This window comes from Amia ocellicauda, chromosome 15 (genome assembly GCF_036373705.1).
Source record: "Amia ocellicauda isolate fAmiCal2 chromosome 15, fAmiCal2.hap1, whole genome shotgun sequence".
Classification (NCBI taxonomy): Eukaryota; Metazoa; Chordata; class Actinopteri; order Amiiformes; family Amiidae; genus Amia; species Amia ocellicauda.
The window spans coordinates 17,824,275-17,843,435 of record NC_089864.1 but is presented as its reverse complement, the minus strand read 5'-3'; the positions used below and the strand labels follow the sequence as shown (position 1 = coordinate 17,843,435).

The 19,161-nt window shown below is 37.6% G+C and overlaps 2 protein-coding genes across 16 annotated transcripts in view; one reads left to right on the top strand and one right to left on the bottom strand.

The window, feature by feature from the left end:
- ppfia2 (PTPRF interacting protein alpha 2) overlaps positions 1-13,530 on the top strand; it is a 193,052-nt gene extending 179,522 nt beyond the window's left edge. For 4 of the 14 annotated variants that reach the window (XM_066687115.1, XM_066687112.1, XM_066687122.1 and 1 more), the window contains 11 exons: positions 1,034-1,234; positions 4,614-4,676; positions 6,241-6,270; positions 7,027-7,202; positions 7,297-7,394; positions 8,354-8,529; positions 8,726-8,794; positions 9,375-9,534; positions 10,591-10,647; positions 11,248-11,328; positions 12,098-13,530. In XM_066687115.1, coding sequence (XP_066543212.1) covers positions 1,034-1,234; positions 4,614-4,676; positions 6,241-6,270; positions 7,027-7,202; positions 7,297-7,394; positions 8,354-8,529; positions 8,726-8,794; positions 9,375-9,534; positions 10,591-10,647; positions 11,248-11,306 — 1,089 coding nt within the window. In that variant the 3' untranslated portion in view covers positions 11,307-11,328; positions 12,098-13,530. The remainder of the gene's footprint in view (positions 1-1,033; positions 1,235-4,613; positions 4,677-6,240; positions 6,271-7,026; positions 7,203-7,296; positions 7,395-8,353; positions 8,530-8,725; positions 8,795-9,374; positions 9,535-10,590; positions 10,648-11,247; positions 11,329-12,097) is intronic. The other 10 variants (XM_066687116.1, XM_066687118.1, XM_066687124.1 and 7 more) reach the window with 7 other exon arrangements.
- acss3 (acyl-CoA synthetase short chain family member 3) overlaps positions 13,442-19,161 on the bottom strand; it is a 43,506-nt gene continuing 37,786 nt past the window's right edge. For both annotated transcript variants that reach the window (XM_066687125.1, XM_066687126.1), the window contains exons 12-16: positions 17,854-17,935; positions 16,267-16,389; positions 15,976-16,075; positions 14,722-14,897; positions 13,442-13,966 (exon numbers count right to left, since the gene is read on the bottom strand). In XM_066687125.1, coding sequence (XP_066543222.1) covers positions 13,898-13,966; positions 14,722-14,897; positions 15,976-16,075; positions 16,267-16,389; positions 17,854-17,935 — 550 coding nt within the window. In that variant the 3' untranslated portion in view covers positions 13,442-13,897. The remainder of the gene's footprint in view (positions 13,967-14,721; positions 14,898-15,975; positions 16,076-16,266; positions 16,390-17,853; positions 17,936-19,161) is intronic.

Sequence of the window (19,161 nt, the reverse complement as noted above, 5' to 3'; positions counted from 1 at the left end):
ATTTATTCAGAACCTCCCAGAACTGGTTCTTATAAAATGCAGTGCTACCCACAGTTAAATTTGTACTTATGTAAATCCAGTTTTTTTAATAATAAAAAACATTAAAATGCAGTTCAAAGTTAAATTTGTACTTATGTAAATCCAGTTTTTTTAATAATAAAAAACATTAAAATGCAAATGTCTTGCGCACACATACAAAATGTCAGCATAAGCAGCCTTTAACTAATCACACATAAAATAAGCAGCCTAATCACGCACAAGTTAAGAAGTCTTTAACTTTTAATCACACACAAAACAAGCAGCCTTTAATTTGTTAATCACACATTAAATAAGCAGTCTTTGTATTTCCAGGGTGTACTGATTATCCCATCAACTACCCTAAATGTACTGTGTTTGGTTGGTGAGACATACTGATGTGTCCATGTTTAAATTATCATGTCCAATTACACAGCAATAATTATTATTGAATCTACATTATATTGAACTGGCCCTGTACCTGAAAGCCACATTCTCAGTTTGTATTGGTCACCCTTAATCATAAACTCACAATTACTTCAAAAGAGATCTGCTTCATAAAAATAAAAATGGAGTTACTTACACAGTCACATGCACATCCAAACACCACTGTTATTCCAGCAGCTTTTCAAATGCTTAATGACAGTGACACCTGCTGGCAAAAAATGTTTCTCATTCCAATATTATGCATCATTTGAGTGGTCAATAACGCATTCATCTCAGCACAAATATCCACTAAACTGCAGTTAAAGGATGATTGTATGTATGTAATGCTTTGTGAGTGATCCATTTCATCTACACAGTTCCTTGGGTCTGCCTTTCATAAATGATCAGACCGCCAAAGTGAACTCTAGGCGTATTTCTTCTCATCAAGTCAAATACCACTTTTTTTTTTTTACATATTGTTCCCATTAAGAGATACTGCCATCCTTATCATGTACCTTAAATGTGACAGACAAGCGTAACTTTCTGATTTCTCTTGTTCATACCTGTCTGCATTCCTGCTCGTGTCCCTCAGCTGTGGCTGGGAATGCCTGCTTGGTACGTGGCCGCCTGCCGAGCCAATGTGAAGAGTGGCGCCATCATGTCGGCGCTGTCCGACACCGAGATCCAGAGGGAGATCGGCATCAGCAACCCCCTGCACCGGCTCAAGCTGCGCCTGGCTATCCAGGAGATGGTGTCGCTCACCAGCCCGTCGGCGCCGCCCACCTCCCGAACAGTGAGTCACTGCCGGCCGTCACGCTCTCTGTGGAAGAGGCCCTTTTGGACCAACTGTCGGCCACCTTGGCATTTACTTCTCAGTTTGCTGCCGACTGAAACAAACAGGAACATAGTGCAACTCTTGCTCCAGAAGTTAATACTGTTTTCATTTTAGAAAGACCAATGTTTTTAATGGAAAAAAGTATAAATATATGTTTTTAACTTATTGAGCAAGTGTTCTGCTGTGCCCCTTTTGTTAGTAGAGCAGAATGTTCTTCTAGTATAGAAGCAATAAATCACCATTACTGACTCATTATTTACATCCTGAAATGGGTCGAATTTAGTATTTTTAGTTTATGCTACTCCAAACGCAACTGAAGAACACAATGACGAAGATGTATTTTGTGGTACACAGGATTACATGGAAGAAGGACCCTGTCATACGTGTGTTGATGATAAAAATAAAACTGATCTCATCTATGTCTAATTATTTTCCATTAGTAAACCAAATCAAGGCATGCTGTTTAATTTCATATACTTCTTCAAACTGGTCCTTGATCCAACAAAACAGGAATTCTCCGAACAATATAGTGCGTCTGGCATGTGTTTTACCTGTGATTAAACTTCAGCGTGCGTTTTATTTGGACATGTAATGCTTCTTTAAAGTATCATAGCAGATCTGAGATTGGAGAGAGCAACTAAGGAAAATGTATTTACTCTTTTTTAATCTTTGTAGAATAACGATTTAAAAAATGAAAATAAAATAAAACCTCTTAAGCTGTATTGTCCTAAAGGTGGATGTCATTAAACATGTGCATCAGCTAAAGCTTCTTCTCCCCGATATTGCTTTAAAACCTTCTAAAAAGCATCTTCTGGTTTTCGGGCGTTGTCATGGAGATGCCTCTTCCCTAGTTGGCACCAACTGCGCTTTAAATAGGCGAGATGATTTTCCTCTTGCTACCACCAGTTTCCATCTCTTAAGCAAAGTGCAGCACAACATGATTTTTGCTTCCTGTGTCTAATTTTTAGGTGATTGGTATTATAGTATGCATTCTACTTCAACTGAATATCAAACAGTGACTAACATGTTGAAATATGTTAAAATTAGGACAGCTAGTATTATACTTCTACATTCCCCCAATGTTGTATTTACTTTTTTTATAGCTAGGTTCAGTTTTATTCAGAAAGCTTACCGTCTTTGAACGCTAATCCTTAAGGGTTACGCCAACCTTTCGTATTTGTATGACAGCAGTCAATTATCATCATCATTAATTTTTTTTAACGAAAGCTTAGCTTGGTAGATTACAGTCAGAAACTTTAAATATAAATGATGGTTAAAAAATTATTAGTCTGTCCGTAATACAACACATTTGACAGAACAGTGACAGTTTATATATTTGATTACTTTCTCTTTTCTGCTCTTAATCTCTGTTAAATTGTGTGTGAGTGTATGTGTATCTTTAAGGCATTGCCTATTAAGCCACTGTTTCTTTAAGATTTGTAGCAGTGTTTTTTTTATTTTTATTCCTGTATAAATATACTCCATTGTAACTGCTTATGTGCAGTAAGCGTTTAATGCAATGCCCAGTGTCCTTGTAATATGACAGCATTTTACTTCATGCACCACTCAAGAAATGTAATGAAGACTTTGTACAATCATGTACTGTACACATTATGTACTACTTAGCCATGTTGATTACTAATTGACAATTAGGTGCAAAGTGTTTGTTTATTCATTTTAGGACAGGCTCTGTCAATTTCAATTCTAATTTGAGCATTACATTCTGTGTTTAATCCAGTAATTAATTATAACCAGTACTTACCAGTACAGTAAGTAATCCAGGTGGTACTGTTATACATTTATACATACAGACAATTATTATCTGTGAATAAATTAAAGGAATAATACATATAAGAAAAAAACTAGTACAAGTAAATTATTCATGGGGTATGAAATATAATTTACATCACTGACACTTTAAATTCTTCATAACAGATGCTTAGCTTTCACCTAATTCTAATTAATGGGTTATGATGTTTGGCTACTCTATTCATCTCCAGGTTTTGAGGCTCCAATCTTTATTTCAATGCGACCCGATTTTATGGTTCACATGTATTTCAATTATTACTTTTTCGGATTCATGTTTTTGGGAGTAATCTTGCAAGTGAGTTGCAGCAAGTAACATTCATTAACACCGAATGTTTGAACTTCTACACACACTGTAGTGTTCACATCTCCCTGCCTGCTGTAAGGCACACCATATTGTTCAGAGTGGACAACCATTATTTGATTTCCAGTCCCTTCTGAAGTGATATTGATCGAGAATACTCTTGTTCAACTAATATAAATATATATATATAAACACACACATTTTAATTAGACAAGAAAATCAGTGTTACATTAGCATCTCACGAGTTCTGCTCTGCTATCTCTCTCTCCTACGGTGGAGCTTGGTGCTAAAGTAAACCATGCCAGAAGCAAAGTGTCTTTTAATGCTGTATGAAAAAGCTAATGAATATTTTAAAAGGGAGCTCTGAACTTTGTGCATATGATTCCAACAGTATAAAATCCCTGTAGTGATGATCAGCTGTCTCTCGACCTGATGCGTGGCTGCTGCTGAGTTTCCACTTGAGCTAAATTTACCCTGTAATCTCAGGGAAGGGCCTGTGAGGCAGAAAATGCAAAGAGGAGAATGGGAACTTTTTATTTTTCCTTCTCCTGTGGGACTTGTTTGCTTCCTGTGCATCTGTGTTCCCAGAGAACTAGAAACGCAGAAATACTTTATGTATGGATCAACAACACTCAATAGAAAACACTGTGCCTAAATATGTATCTATCCATACATATATCATGTGTATTTATAATTGTTTACCCATAGTTTCAATATCCTTTCTATAAATTGTAAAGTATTTAAATCCCCACAGTGGAGAATTCAAAATCATTTCAGTTAAAAACAAAAGTGGATGTTTACATAAGTGTAATACAATCATCTATAGAATTATAACCCAGTCTGAAAATGATAATCTTGTAACACCGGTCTACCTCCCTAATAGCTTTCAGAACACATTACTCACTTTCTCTCATGTTTTTCTCTTTGTTCTCTTAGTTCTCTGTTAAACCCGAGAGAAAATGGGCTGTGCTGCCAAAGCGCATAACATTTCATTAATGATCAGGCCACAGTATGATCATTTTTAAAGCTTTGTTACCCAAAGGTCAAGCTTTGGCAATGAAAGCTGCTCTTGAAAGTTAACCAACTGCCCTGGCCTGCTAGGGTGAGAGAGCTGACATACTGATTGTGATGCTGTAACACTATTGGCTTACAGTGGTGCTGCCTTTCTTCTTTAACACTGCTTACCTCCTGTGGATTGCTCCTGTCTCCCGTGGGTGCTCCTATTAGCCTTCAGGCAATGTCTGGGTGACCCACGAGGAAATGGAAAACCTAACGGCTCCAACAAAAACGGTTAGTTTCTCTCCTCTTTCTGCTTTCGTGCATATTGTGTGTTGTGTTCCCCTGGCCCTTGTGATGCATGCGTGCTTTGTTTATACTGTGCTGTTTTGTGGCGATAATTAACCTGTTTGCGTGTTGTGAAAAACCCTTTTCTTCTCCAACTTTTCCTGGCAATGAATTGATGAGTTTGTTCAAAGGGATGTAATAGCTTGGTGCTCCCGAGTAGTCTGATGAACTGAAAGGGAAATCTAATGTAGCGAATGCAGTCAAACCAAAGTCTTAAGATCAGTGGACTAATAATCTTATGTGCTGTATTTACCTGTATTAAGTCTAAGGGCCGGATTAAATCAAAACTTTGACCCACCCGCTAATAGTAAACTACAAACCTGTACATCATAGCAGTTACATTTATGATTAGAAGAAAGTGGCATCTTACTGAAAATGCTATTATGCTATTTCTATTAGCCGGTGGGTCAAAGTTTTGATTTAATCCGGCCCTAAGTCTAATAGGTAAGGTAAGTCTTATATAATAAATGAGCAGCATTATGAATTATAATTTATTTTGGCATTTTTCTATATGAGCGTTCATTACATTCAAATTCTATTGGAAATCCTGTGTGGATAGATATATGGCTAAGCAGTTTAGGTATAGATATGCTAAATGTATGATGTCTATTAAAGAGTGAATAGAATGAGGTAATTTATTTCCCATTTATATTCCTAGATTGTTCAGTGCCAACATTTAATGTTAGCGATATTTACAGATGAAGGACACTAACAGCCTATCTTGCCATATTATTATTTTGAGGTTAGCAGAGGTATAATTTATTTGCCGTAATAAAATATATAATGCAGTGTTATTATTTCTAGAATTAGGTAAATCATTTCACGGACTGGTATTCAGCAAATCTTTAAATCTGGTTGCAAAGCAAATGCCTGCCATCAACAAAGGGCATGGTATTAGAGATATCATCTCTTTCATTACTTTCATCCCAGTGTTAATGTGCAGCAGACAAAAATGGGAAAATTATGCATTTCGATCAGTTGATTTAAATACATTTCAGATAACGCGACGAACCCAGTCAATTAAGATACGTCAAATTGTGTTGGATGCTAAACATTACTAGCTTTCAAAAGGTAATCGCACGTCTGGAGAATGGGGTCATTATGGTGCACAAGTGAATAAAGTCAATATGCCTTTCATGTGATAAATATTATCTTCTGGTCAATGTGTTTTGTACGATAATATTATCTTCTAAAATATCAATGCCAGCAGCCCGTGCCCTTTAATAGTGATAAAAAGCAAAACATGAAATATTACATTTTCACTCAATTATAGATGTTAAATCATGGCAGTGTTTATCATATTACAGATAAATATTATATGTTTTTGGGGCACATTTATTTAGGGGGGATGTGTTCGACTGGTAGGTGTTTCTTGAGCACTTCAGTCTCACCTTAGCAATGGATAGACTTATCAGTCAGTGCTATGGATTATATCTACAGGGTGTTACTTGTTAATTATTTCTTTCTTTCTTTCCATCCTGACCTGTAATACGTTTACCACTTAATGTAGAAGGAGTCCGAGGAAGGAAGTTGGGCACAGGTAAGCCTCCTCAAACAGAAGCTGTTTCCTGCTTGTTTTGAGTGTGTAATTCAAACAGAAGGTTTTAAATATTGTATACTAAATGGTTTTGATTTCTTATGGTGCTGTTATATAAGAATTATGTTTCCATCTTCATAAAGGATAGCTGACAAGCCATTTGTTTAGAGAAAATGTATTCTGAGATTCCACTTTCAGAAAACACGGAAATAGTGACAATTATCAGAATGGAAAGATTAATCATACTATAAGAGTTTGTTCACCATAGCTGTTATAAATGCTACAATCCCTTGCTAAGAACACAGAATCCAGAGAGTTGAAAATTCATGTGTGTGTGTGTGTATATATTTAAAACAAAACTTCGAGTAGGCCAACTATATCTTGCCTGGGGCAGAATTAATTTCTACTGGAGGTTTATGCAATCATTATTTTTCAAGCTCTCATTGTGTTTGTTTAGTTTGTATGTCTTTTCCTTGTTTATCTTGGAGAGGATTCCGGGGAAAGGTAAGGCAACCAGAAAGCCGAAGACTGAAGTGTCCCTGCCTTTATGCCCAGGCCCAGTACTGGACTATGACAAGGTCAGAAGCTGGTTAAATAGATGATTCCAGTCGTAGCAATCTTACACTTCCTGAAGTAGCTGTGTAGGTTGTACCAGTAGTTCAATAGAAAGTGTTGCAGTGACTGATGTAGATGGGAGAACAGTGGTTTGTCATCCCTGGACCGTTATTGTTAAGCCAGTTATGTGTTGTCGTTTTGCAGACACTAGCATACGGTGACATGAACCATGAATGGATAGGCAATGAGTGGCTACCAAGTTTAGGATTACCTCAGTATCGCAGTTACTTCATGGAGTGCCTGGTGGACGCCAGGATGCTGGACCACTTGACCAAGAAGGACCTGAGAGTGCATTTGAAAATGGTGGACAGTTTCCACAGGTAAATGCGATCATTGTAGTGCCGTTCAAGTTCATTTTCAACCTGGTGCTGTCTGAAGCACACGATGACTAAATCTGCACTGTCGAATTGGCAGGACGAGTTTGCAGTACGGGATCATGTGCTTAAAGAAGCTGAACTATGACAGGAAAGAACTGGAAAGAAGAAGAGAACAGAGTCAACATGAAATGAAAGGTGACTTTATTCAGAGCATTTCTTAATGCCTTGATCGTTTTCTATTCCACATTGGGTTTTTTTTTTTTTTAAGAGTACATTGGCATGTGTGATTGTGCCATTGTTGCAGGTTTAATAATGCTATTATGTTTTATATGAGGCAGCCATTACAGATAAATTGCCTGCCAAATTGTACATTTCACAATGCATTAAGATTGGGAAATTCTACACATGGCTTTAATATCTAACAGTCCTTTTCATTTTTGCCATCTTAGTGCATCTCATCTTAATCTTTAGTATTGTTTTTTTCTCAGTCATGTGACTCTCATATATTTAGTGACTTTTCCTATTCCAGGCCTGATAGCAAAGATATAGACAAATAGTATTACATTTTAGAAAGAGTACACTATATTAGAAGTTCACGCTTTGCTATCATTTTAAGGGATAAAGATTTTTTCTTTCCCATCACAGGTCTGTAGTTTTTCTAAAGGCTATAATACAACGGTAACATAGTATGCCTATATTGCAATTCTTACCTTTACCTTGAAATCATTTGAGGGTTTAATGTGGCAGAATGCAAAATAAGCTGAATACATACTAATTAAGTTGTTATACCTACAATAGTACATGCTAGAATGCTGTAGATGGTCCTAGGGTACCAATGTTTCACAGAATTGTGTATGTGTCTCTTATAAGACCCATGATTTATTAATTCCACAGGGAATCGCAATAAGTAGAACAGATTCTGGAATCCTAGCAAGGCCATCATGCAAACCCTACATCCAAATGAATAATGTATGTCACTTTGCAAGCTAAATTATTCATTTGTGTGAGCAAGGGAAACCAACTGCTATTTCAGCTCGGTACTTATCATTTATGTATTTCTTATACCATTGCATTGCAAATAGTAGCATATTACTTGTCATATACAGGTGTTAAACACAAGGTGATGTTATAATGCAGGACGTCTTCATTCACAGATGTGCTGGTGTGGAGCAATGACCGCGTGATCCGCTGGATACAGAGCATTGGGCTACGGGATTATGCCAACATTTTGCTCGAGAGTGGCATCCATGGGTCTCTCATTGCACTTGATGATAATTTTGACTACACCAGTCTAGCACTGTTACTGCAGATCCCAAACCAAAACACTCAGGTGAGCTGCACTACGAAACATGTGGCACGCTTGAACCTGATGCATATTTGGTTAAATTGGACATTTTGTAGAATATTGCTTCACTGTGCATAACAGTTACATTCTTACACTGCATATGCCTTAGATAGTTATTCCTCATAAAGAGTTGATATATAAAGAAAAATCATATCCCTTTTGTTTTCTCATGCTAATGCAGGCACGACAAATCCTTGAGAGGGAGTACAACAATCTCTTGGCACTAGGTACAGAACGAAGACTTGATGAAGTGAGTGCAGTCTGACTTCTATACTCTGACAGGAACAGATGTCCTTGTTTTATGTGTTTCTTTGGCACTTTGGTTCAACATTGCATACTAAAGAAGTGAGGTCTCTTTAATACACTACTCAATACATTTTGTGCTAGAGGCAGATTCATTTGCCTATTCATAAACTATTTGAAAAAAAGTAATCGACACAGGATGTTAAAGCCAAAGTTTAACTTGATATTATAAACTTGATTTATGATATTTATGATATCCTTTTTTAATGAGGGTGTGATGTAACTCTCCAGGATTGTTTTGACAGTGGCAAAATCTGTAATTGCTTCCCAGTCACAGTATGTTAAAATGTAAAAATAAGTATTCAAGCCTTAATGCAGTTCTTAATTTCGGCCAAGAGATGGCCATCACTCTTTATGGTTTGAAATGTTTGTTGCCTTGAGAAAGACCGTTAAAGAGCATCAGAAATGTTTCCAAACAGTGCCTTACTGGTTCAAAAACAAAATGTACTCACATATATATAGTCTCTATTCAACGCACAAAAGCATAATGTATAAAATGTTTTTTTAAAACTAGCTTCTATCCACAGTGCGATGACAAAAACTTCAGACGTGGCCCTTCTTGGAGGAGACAGTTCCCCCCAAGGGACGTCCATGGAATGAGTATGATGCCCGGTTCCTCCGAAACGCTGCCTGCTGGCTTCCGCCTGACCACGACATCAGGCCAGTCACGTAGGATGGCATCAGAAGGTGAGACATGGCCAAACGTACCTGGGGCATCAGCCCCACAGCACTCCCAAACTCACTATAATATGAAAATGTGCTTCTCTGGCTCGAGGCCCACTGTGAAATATCACCCCGTCTTTGTAACACTTCTTAAATATCTGGTTGGGAAAAAAAAAAACATGCAAGGTGACCAAGTAAACCGACTTCATCTTGCCACTACTGAAAAGTGGCAGCCAGACGTATTGCTTCATTTGCACTGGATTAAATAAGTAAGAGGATTGTTGCAAACATTAGTTTGTTTCTTTGCTGGTCGTTTAATTCATGTGAGCAACTTGGAAACCACCTTCATGCAGTGGGCTAAAGTTTTTACCAGAGTTTAGTTAGTCTGGTAGGGCTGTTTTAGAAGGTTTCAATGTTTTAAGGTTCGAAGGTTCATTCAGTCTCCAGAACGACAGATTTTTCCAAACGTGCAAAGGTTCGTCACGTGATAATCACATTTGATTTTATTTTTTTATTTTTATCAGAAACTGACAATGTTTGAATACCTCATAGCCTATCTGAATTAAAACATTTGTATAATGCCTATTACTTAAATAAAAGTTGTTGGATATAATCAAGTTCAAAACCATCATAAAAAGTTGTTGTTGCATTGGTTCAGACCATTACGTTAAACCACAGGGCTACATTGAAATTACACAGTAAATGCTTTACTGTAAATGTGCAAGATGTTGTAAGAAACATGCTATGGTGTGATAAGTTTGAAAACATACACTTATACTTGGAATTTAATCATTTGTTTCTACTGAAAAAGCTTATTTTAAACTACAAGGGGATGTTTTATTTTGTTTAGATGATCTGTGAAAAAAAAAGTAGGGGTTTCAATCAAATCTACACACTAGTAGCTAATGTGATGTCATCAGTAAATTATGCAAATTAACACCAATGAAGCTTTAAAAGTAACAATTAACCCTTCAGGGAAAGCCCTAGAATCTGGATCACCTACGTTAACAGCCCTATCCTCTGTGCTGGGGCTTTCTGACTCTGTTCTTGTTGTTTTCTTGGTCTGGTGCTGCATTTTAGTTCTCTTTGAGGTGTTGGATGACAGTCCTGAAGAAATGTTAATGGACTGGTGTCAAGGTCAGGTATACCACAGCAGTGACAGGGCTGGGTTTCTGGCTCAGTGTCCCTCTGATCTCTGCCCCCTGGTCTCTACAGAGACTTACCAACATCAGCCTTCATATTCTCATCTGTCCCTCCTGTCCTCTGTGAGCCGAGACTGTGTTGTTAAGAGTGTCATTAGGGATCTCTGCTTTAGAAAGAAGACAATCCTGTAATAGTGAGTAGAGAAAAGATTTGGACTATTTTAGCTTAAACTGGCCTTTTTAGGTGCAGCTACTTTGTGTTTCAGTGGACAAACTGTGAAACCCTGTGCCCCTTATGTTATTTGATCACATTCTCGTACCTTTCTGTGGTTTTCCCCCCAAAACGCATTTCCTTCAAATCATGGAACATGGTTTAATATTCTCAAAATGAGCCCTCACTCTCCCTCTCAGTATGTGTACCATATTCTGGCTGTGCTGACCACAGTGAGACCATGGGTGACATTTTGCCTAACTGTGTATGTTGTATTGTATATATGTCCCTTGCCCCTATTCAGTTGTCCTTTTCCCAAGCTCCTCACATACCGTCCCACACAAGTATTATGGACTGAAGTATTATGGACTTTGTCTTTTGCAGTTGCCTCATCGGCAGTGCAGCGGTTAGACAGTTCGACTGTGCGGACGTACTCCTGCTGAGGTGCTGACATGGCTGTGAGTTGTAAGTAAGAGACACGGGGGGGTATAGGTGTGGGGTGCCCTAACTATAAACAAGCCACACACTCAAGGGATTAAGCAAGTTGCTCAACAAATAAGTCTTAATAAACAAAGATGTACGTAGGATTAAAGAAAACGGATTTCACAATATCAGTAACTAGTCTATTACTGAAATCAGCAACTGCATTAAAACAAAAGGAGATTCAGCGCATCTTTGTCAATTAACACATCATTGATAAGTCGTACCTCCTTTACAGTGATACCTGCAGGTTTACTTTTTTGTTTGAAAGGAATGAGACATGATGATCCCCTGAATGCCGCCTTATGTGACACGTTACGTCACATGTGTACAGTATTCAGCATTACAGGCTGAAGGGATAGGAATAAATTAAAAAGGATAACCAGAGGAAATGTATCTTGGTTTTACATTTTGCTTGACAGCTCCTAATCCTCAAGTCTGCATAGTGCTACAGTACCAGAGAATTGAACATGTTTAATCTCACTTCCAAAAGCATGCTTTCATCCAGCAGTAGATTGATATAGGCTGTTGGTGATCTAGACACACACACACACATATATATATTGTTTCAAAGTGTAAATAGACAACAACTGAGTTGGCAAATAAAAATTGAAAGTTATAAAAGTTTAAAAAGTCCCTTACCATCTCTTAAGGTTTGTGGAAGAGTAAGAGAGAGATCCAGGGCTTTAGGATTAGACATCATACTTATGGGAAACCAGATTTTTTTTAAATGTATCTTATTTTTGTTCGCTAGGTTTCTGCATTTCAGTGGTGTCTGAATCTTTTTCCTGTGTGTGATAAGGATCCTCACACCCCCCTGCCTGAAGATCTTTGTGTCAAACGAACCGGATGGTCTGACGAGACGCACTGCCAAGAAACACTCCAAAAACAAGGGCCAACTCCAGGACAGGAAGCCAGATTGTCCTTTCAGAAGTTAACAGCCAAGTCCATATTACTGGGCACCAACATAAGGTGCTAAAAAATACCTGCAGACCTGTCATATTGTTGCAGTTTCTACTGTTCTCTTGTAACATACTAGTTGAGCATATGTACTGTGTATGTATTTCTTTACAGGACATGTGTAAGTTCTCTGTAAATGAATATAAATATGGCAGTTTATATATATATGTGTGTGATATATACACATATATATTAGACACGAATTGCATGGGGTTTGTGTGAATACCCTAATGTTATTCCCATGTTTAAAGATGCTGCTGTTTGTTTTTTTTTCCATCATGACACCGAGTTCTGTTTTTCATTGTGACCAGGTTTACATGTTTAGCAGTGGTAGCACCCTGGAGAAAGACACTTGTTTCGATATGATTTCGTTAGCACTGCGTTCTCTTCAGCTGCAAAACCTGCCTCCATGTGGTGTTCAGTCCTGTGAGTCGTGTTGCGAACTTTAACCAGAACGAAATGGACCTCTGTTGGCAACTAGGAATTCTGGGGGAAGACACAGCAAAGCACTGTGATGGCTACTGATGTGACATGCACTTTTACAGTTTTTCTCCCTAGTCTACTTCAAATAAGATCTGCACTTTCAGCCATGGACCAAGAAGATTTTATTATCACTCAATGGGATTTCCTCTTGTTTTTTGTTTTGTTTTTTTGTGTTTGTTTTTTTACAGTAAGATGTGGTAAATTGACACAGGACTTCATCACTGATGCTCCAACTACCTTAAAACACAATAAATTCAAGTCAAAACGAACGGGATCAGAATTACTCTTTGAATCTTCATGCTTTCAGCCAAGTTGGCCTTTTTCGTGTTGACTTCAGCCAATGAAGTCACTGTATGAGATGAAATAACTGAAAGACAGAATGTTAGACTCTTAGTGTGTAAAGAGTATATAAGATATAATAGTCAAGAGGAATTTAAAGAAAAACAAATATTGCTTGTTGTGACTTTATTTGGTGTTGCTATAATTGTTTACTCTTTGTTTCTGTCAGAGTGAGTTCTTAGAGTGATTAAATCCCTTCTGTAGTTGCAAAATCATTGCTGCTTGATCTTAGCTGAAGACCTGTCTTTTAGTTATTTCTAAAAGCAGTTTTTTGGTTTGTTTGATTTTTTACTTTTTTTGCATGTACAGAGGAATCTTGTTTGTTTCATTTTGTGTCTTTTTATTTATTATTGACAGTTTTACAGTCAAAAATAAATGGTTATCAGTTTTTCATTGTCAATAAAATACCGTCAGAGTGATTTTCTTTATAAAAAAACGTACATGGAATAACACCATCGGCCACACGGTGGAGTAATTGCCTTATGTTCGCAAAGGTAAAGATTTTTAAATCTGAGTCAGAGTTTATAAGACTTTCAGAGTATTAATGGATCCTCCTAAAAAGCATCATCATCTAGGTTTAAAATTTGAAAATGTTTCGTTAGTTTCATGTGCATAAGACTTTTCATTGATCTTCCCTAATATCATAGAATACAATATTTATAATGATATAATGATACGCTATCAATGACATTTAATTAAGTTCTGATTTTCAAAGCACTAGTGGAATGGAGCTGCGAAACAGGATCATTTATATTCAGAGCTCAAATAACTTTCACAGTTTCTTTTTAAGGACATCTGCAATTTCCTTGAACACATCAGGATCTTCTATGGTAGAAGTTATCTAAAAAAAAAAAAAAAAGTACAAACTTGATAAAATCATGGGGACAATATGGTAAAATATTGTTTAAAGTATGGAACAATCTTGGTAAAAACATACAATTATCGATTGTTTAAAATATATTCTAGGGGATGAACTAAGGCATGTAGCCTATTTTTCTGGCCACATTTCATAACACATAGGAGCAACTGTGGCTCAATGCTGATTGGCTAACGACCATACAGCGATGGGATGTCCATGCAGGAGAGTGGAATTTGACATGTTCCACTATTGTTGTCAATGGGATTTGTGATGTTTTCGATCAATAATAAAATCAATAATTGTAAATAATAACTAAGAGCACAAGCTTAAAACTAGGTATCCCAGTGAAGTGCTGTGTGCAGCGTAAGAACTGAACAAGCAGTTAGTGTTTAGCACAACATTATAATAATAAAGATATTGCAAGAACAAAAGACTATGCAGATGAATAATAATGACATAACTGAGATTAGATTAATTCAGTACAAATTTTAAAAAGTTAAGCAGTATCGTTTGATGAAAAAGAAAGGAATTAGTTATTTGTGAACCAATGTTCTCATCTTAAATTGCAGGTGCTCTTGAATTTCTCAATAAAACCTGTTTGGAGCAGTGAGACGTGGAACGGATATGAATGTGCTTCATGACACTTAGATGAGGTGGACCAACGCACATTATAAAACAGGAAGTGTACAAAAGAAAATGATCAGCCCTAGTGTGAAGTCAGTAAAGCTGCACAGTACCTTGTAGGGTTTCCCATTGACGAGGGCAGAGATGGTGGAGCGTGGGATCTTTCCCGAGCGGGTCTTGGGCAGCCTCTTCACAAACACGGCCTTCCTGAAGGCAGCCACAGGACCGATGTTCGCTCTCACCACCTTCACAATCTCCTCCGTCACACGCGCTTCTTCTGTCTTCATGCCTAGGACCAAACCAGACAAAGACCTCCTCTGTCAAAGGCAGCAGTGATGGGAAACTCACAGTGTGTTAGTTTGCTCAATGGAGACTGTATGCAGAATGACAGCAAGGCAAAAGATCAAGTTCCAGAGCCTTTTAAGAGAATTAGAAATATCTCAACCATCACGTGCATCTTTAAATGTCTATAAGTTAACTATAAAAAGCGCTTTACTTTTTTTTAGTTGTTTGGTTTGGTCTGAACATGTTTTAACTGTCCTCCCATACTATAATTACATACTGCATAAAGACAAGCTCCTAGAAATATTGTATTACATCTTACAAATAAGAGAACAATATATTGTTTAGCCAGGATTTTAGCCAGGAAATTATGACGATGTATTACTGCCAAAATCTGGTATTCTACATGCTATAAAAACAAGTCCTTGACAAAAAACATGCCCACATTCACTTAATCAGACTGTTTACAAATGTTCCCTATTATGTACAAGGAAGTTCAAGCTGAGGTGAATGTTGTTGTAGCAGCTGTTCTTTGCAACTGTAAGCTTCACTTATCCAGCTGCCACACAATACACTGTGCACGAAGACGGGGTTTGCCGAGGTCACCTTCTCTGAGCGGCAATACGTCACGTCTCTAACTCATGCAAAATGAAAATGTAATGCAATCAGAACCAACGCACTAAACCTGATTTAATTGCTCATAAAAGCACAGCTCAAACCATCATACTTTAGAACCCCATCACATGTACACAGATTACTGTTTTTTTGTATTTGTATTTTTAAACTAGAAATTCAACAGAATTAAAATCTTACTATCAGATATTAATTTAATGGTCGACACAATACACTGACAACCTTAAAACAATATCACATTGATTTAATAAGCCACACGCTGAAATTGGCCAGTGTATACACAGTATAAGAAATTCTGACTTCCTTCTTATGAACCTTAAGACAAAAAACAAGTCCTATAAGACACAATTGGACTGACATAACACCCATGACTACTAAGAAGTAGAAAACACATTTTGGCATTTTGTATGTAACTGTCTTCAAGAGATTTCCTAACTTGTTCATGATCTTACCATTCTTTAAAACGCACAAGGCAAGAGGAACATGACCTTTCAAAGAGTCTTCCAGCCCAACCACAGCACAGTCGGCCACAGCAGTATGCAGTAGCACAGCCTAGAAAACAAGGACAGAAGAACATTAAAAATAATAACAATAATGAAAACATACATCACAATCATATATGAAAAATAGATTAAGTATTTTAGTAAGGTCAAATGAGATGCATTCTGTCCCTGGTCAATTTGAGTGTCACCACTGATTTTGACAGTAAGCTCCAGCACTAATTTTCTGCTTCACTGACTCACCTCCTCCAGCGCTCCTGTGGAAAGCCTGTGGCCTGCAACGTTGATGACATCATCAGATCTAGACATGATGTACAGGAAGCCCTCCTCGTCCATGTACCCCGCATCCATTGTGTCATAGTAGCCCTAGGAACATGAAAGGTAAAGACCATATCATTCACAGCACTCCTATTCTGTTACTGGAAGGAAATCTTTTTGAATATTTCAGAATAATAACATATTTACAGTCACCTGGAGAAAGGTTTGGGTGAACCATTGTAAAGAATTGTCATTTTTAATTCTGAAAAGGAAAAAGGAAAAGGAAAACTATATAAGGTGATGATTGCTTGGGGCTCAGTGAAACTGCTTGGAGCAGAGAAAGATAATCCTTCAGCAACATACAAAACACATCTGAGATGTAGGGGCAGCAGTGAGCAGAGAAACTGCAACCCTTTGCCAGTGTCTTGAGTTATTCCCAAACTGCCTCAACTGCCTGGGGATTTATACAACCGCTGGATTGTAATACATTTGTAGTCAGAACACAGATTTGCATAGTTCCATCTCAAGATTTGTATTATTTCACACCACTAGATGGCACCCTTAATCCACAAGGGGACTTTACAGCCAGACCGGCATTCATGACCAACAGCAAGCACAAGCAGAATCAGGTGTCTTAGAAACGCATCAATACGGACAGTGAAGCTCTTCAACGTAAAATGACACCCGAGACCTTTTCAGATAATGGCTACCAGAAAAAGACTGACGCATCATCTCTCTCTGAAGTTCAGATTGGAAACGGGCAATATTAATAAGATTTGAGGACAGTTCCAACCTGCATTGTCAGGGAATATTTCTGCAAAGATAGCATGTGCAGACAGACCCCATTTAGGCTGGACTGCCATCGCAGGCACAGGTCTGGTGCCCTGGTTCAAGGGCATCAAACCCTCCACTGAGTCTAGAGGGAATGATGTCACTGGGGCAAGCAGTCATAAACCTGTATCTGTTGAATGGCATGAAATTAGTTGTTCTGACATTTTACCTAAACCTGTATCTGAGCTGCTTGGACTAAACCAGTGCTGATAGTTCCTTACATGGAAAATTGGCCAACTTTGGAGGATAATAAGTGACAATTGACGGTTTGGTTTTAGACATTTTTCCCATAGGCCAACACAAAACTCCTTTTCTATAGGCTAGAGTTATTCGGACAAGAAAAGCAGGCACAGATGTTATAATGTCTTCCAATTCAGGTCAATAAATAGCACTGCCAGCATTTATTTTTGCTACAAACTATATGAGATTTTATGAAATATCTCATGTATGTCCTTTAGCCTTTACAGTGCTGTAGGCAAATTCATGTTATCCATTTATTTATTCCAGTTTAAATGAGCTGTAATCAATTTGTACTCATTTCTTGGAGGACTCTTTCAAGCTTTCTGAATGAGGGAAAAAACCCTGAGGTGGTAGAGCCCAATCAGGATGCCTTTCGTCTTCTCTCTGCTCGCTGCAGAGTGAATATCAATCGACAGCAGCAGAGGCATGAATGCAGGCGGGTGTATTGTCGAAAGAAAGTATCATCTATGGAAAATAATTGAAAGATACTAAAATACTTACAGGGAACTTCGAGAAGTAGAGCTCCCTGAAGAGGTCATCATTTTGCCAAAGAGTTGATGCTGCTCCTGGAGGCAATGGAAGTCTATTAAATAGGGAAAGAAAATACAAAAACTGCTGTGATCCCTCAGTAGCGCATCTGGGATGTTCCTCGGTTCTAGGAAGTGTAAAATTTTAAGACTAAAATAAAAGCCAAGGGGGATAAATGGGGGAAGTAATTATTATTCATGTTTTACATGGGTGACATTACTACTTGATATCATAACACATTTCTTAGGCTGAAAATGTCTCTCAGACTAATAGCCCATATCTTCAGCTATTCAAAATGGACTCACAACCCAATAACTTCAAATCCTTTAGAGTAGTATCCATAGTACTGCTTTTTCAATGTCACGCAAGCTTTCTAAAATATCCCCAATCACTATACAGAGAGTGGATTGGGTATTGAAAATGTAGGAACAAGTAGGGTAACAATAATTTCAATCAAAATGACAATCAGTGCAGATTAGCTTGTCTGAGAACCCCTACGGATTCATTCTGCTCCCGAAACATATTGATTTGCTGTGCCATCTTTTAGTTTAATATCATGAACAGCTCATAAGCCATGAAAATAGATATCATTGCACTGAGCCAAACCTTGAGAAAATATTTGGTGCAAATCTCTACATGGCTTGACCTGACCTCAGCTTTCTTCCCTTGCTGAACAGACCAGCTTTTCATTGCCATCTGCAGACAGGGGTATCGACTGACTGAACAGCCAGGTCCTGGCACACAGGAATGTTTTGTGGGAAAGTTGATGGTTTTTTTTTAAATATAAAGTCACAACAGAAACAATAACTTTTCATTTCCTGAGAAAAGGCTACTTCTAAGTAAAATCTGATACAAATAAGAACATGGCTGAATCGAGATCTTCTTCATGCTTTCAACAGAAAAGGATTTTAATCTTAATTCAATACACTTGTCTGTGTATGTCTGTGGTGTTTAGAGAAAAATAAAGTAATTCAAAACATGCTCTGGCAGGTAATGTTTAAGAGCAGGCTCAGATCTCGAAGCTGGTTTTGAAAATACACACTCCAAATTGGAATGGGGATAAATATACATGAAAACCCAAATATTATTTTAACATTTCAATTCCACTTCAAATATAAAAGCCCCAGCCTTTACACATCCACAATTTCATCTAACTCGCAAACCTTAAAATAGATATTGACTCTGATTGGGTTATACTGTGCTTTGTATTGGAAACATGCCAGCCTCCTTTGAAAGACAAACATGAGAGAGATCATGTAGTCTTTTGTAAGTCTTTTGGGA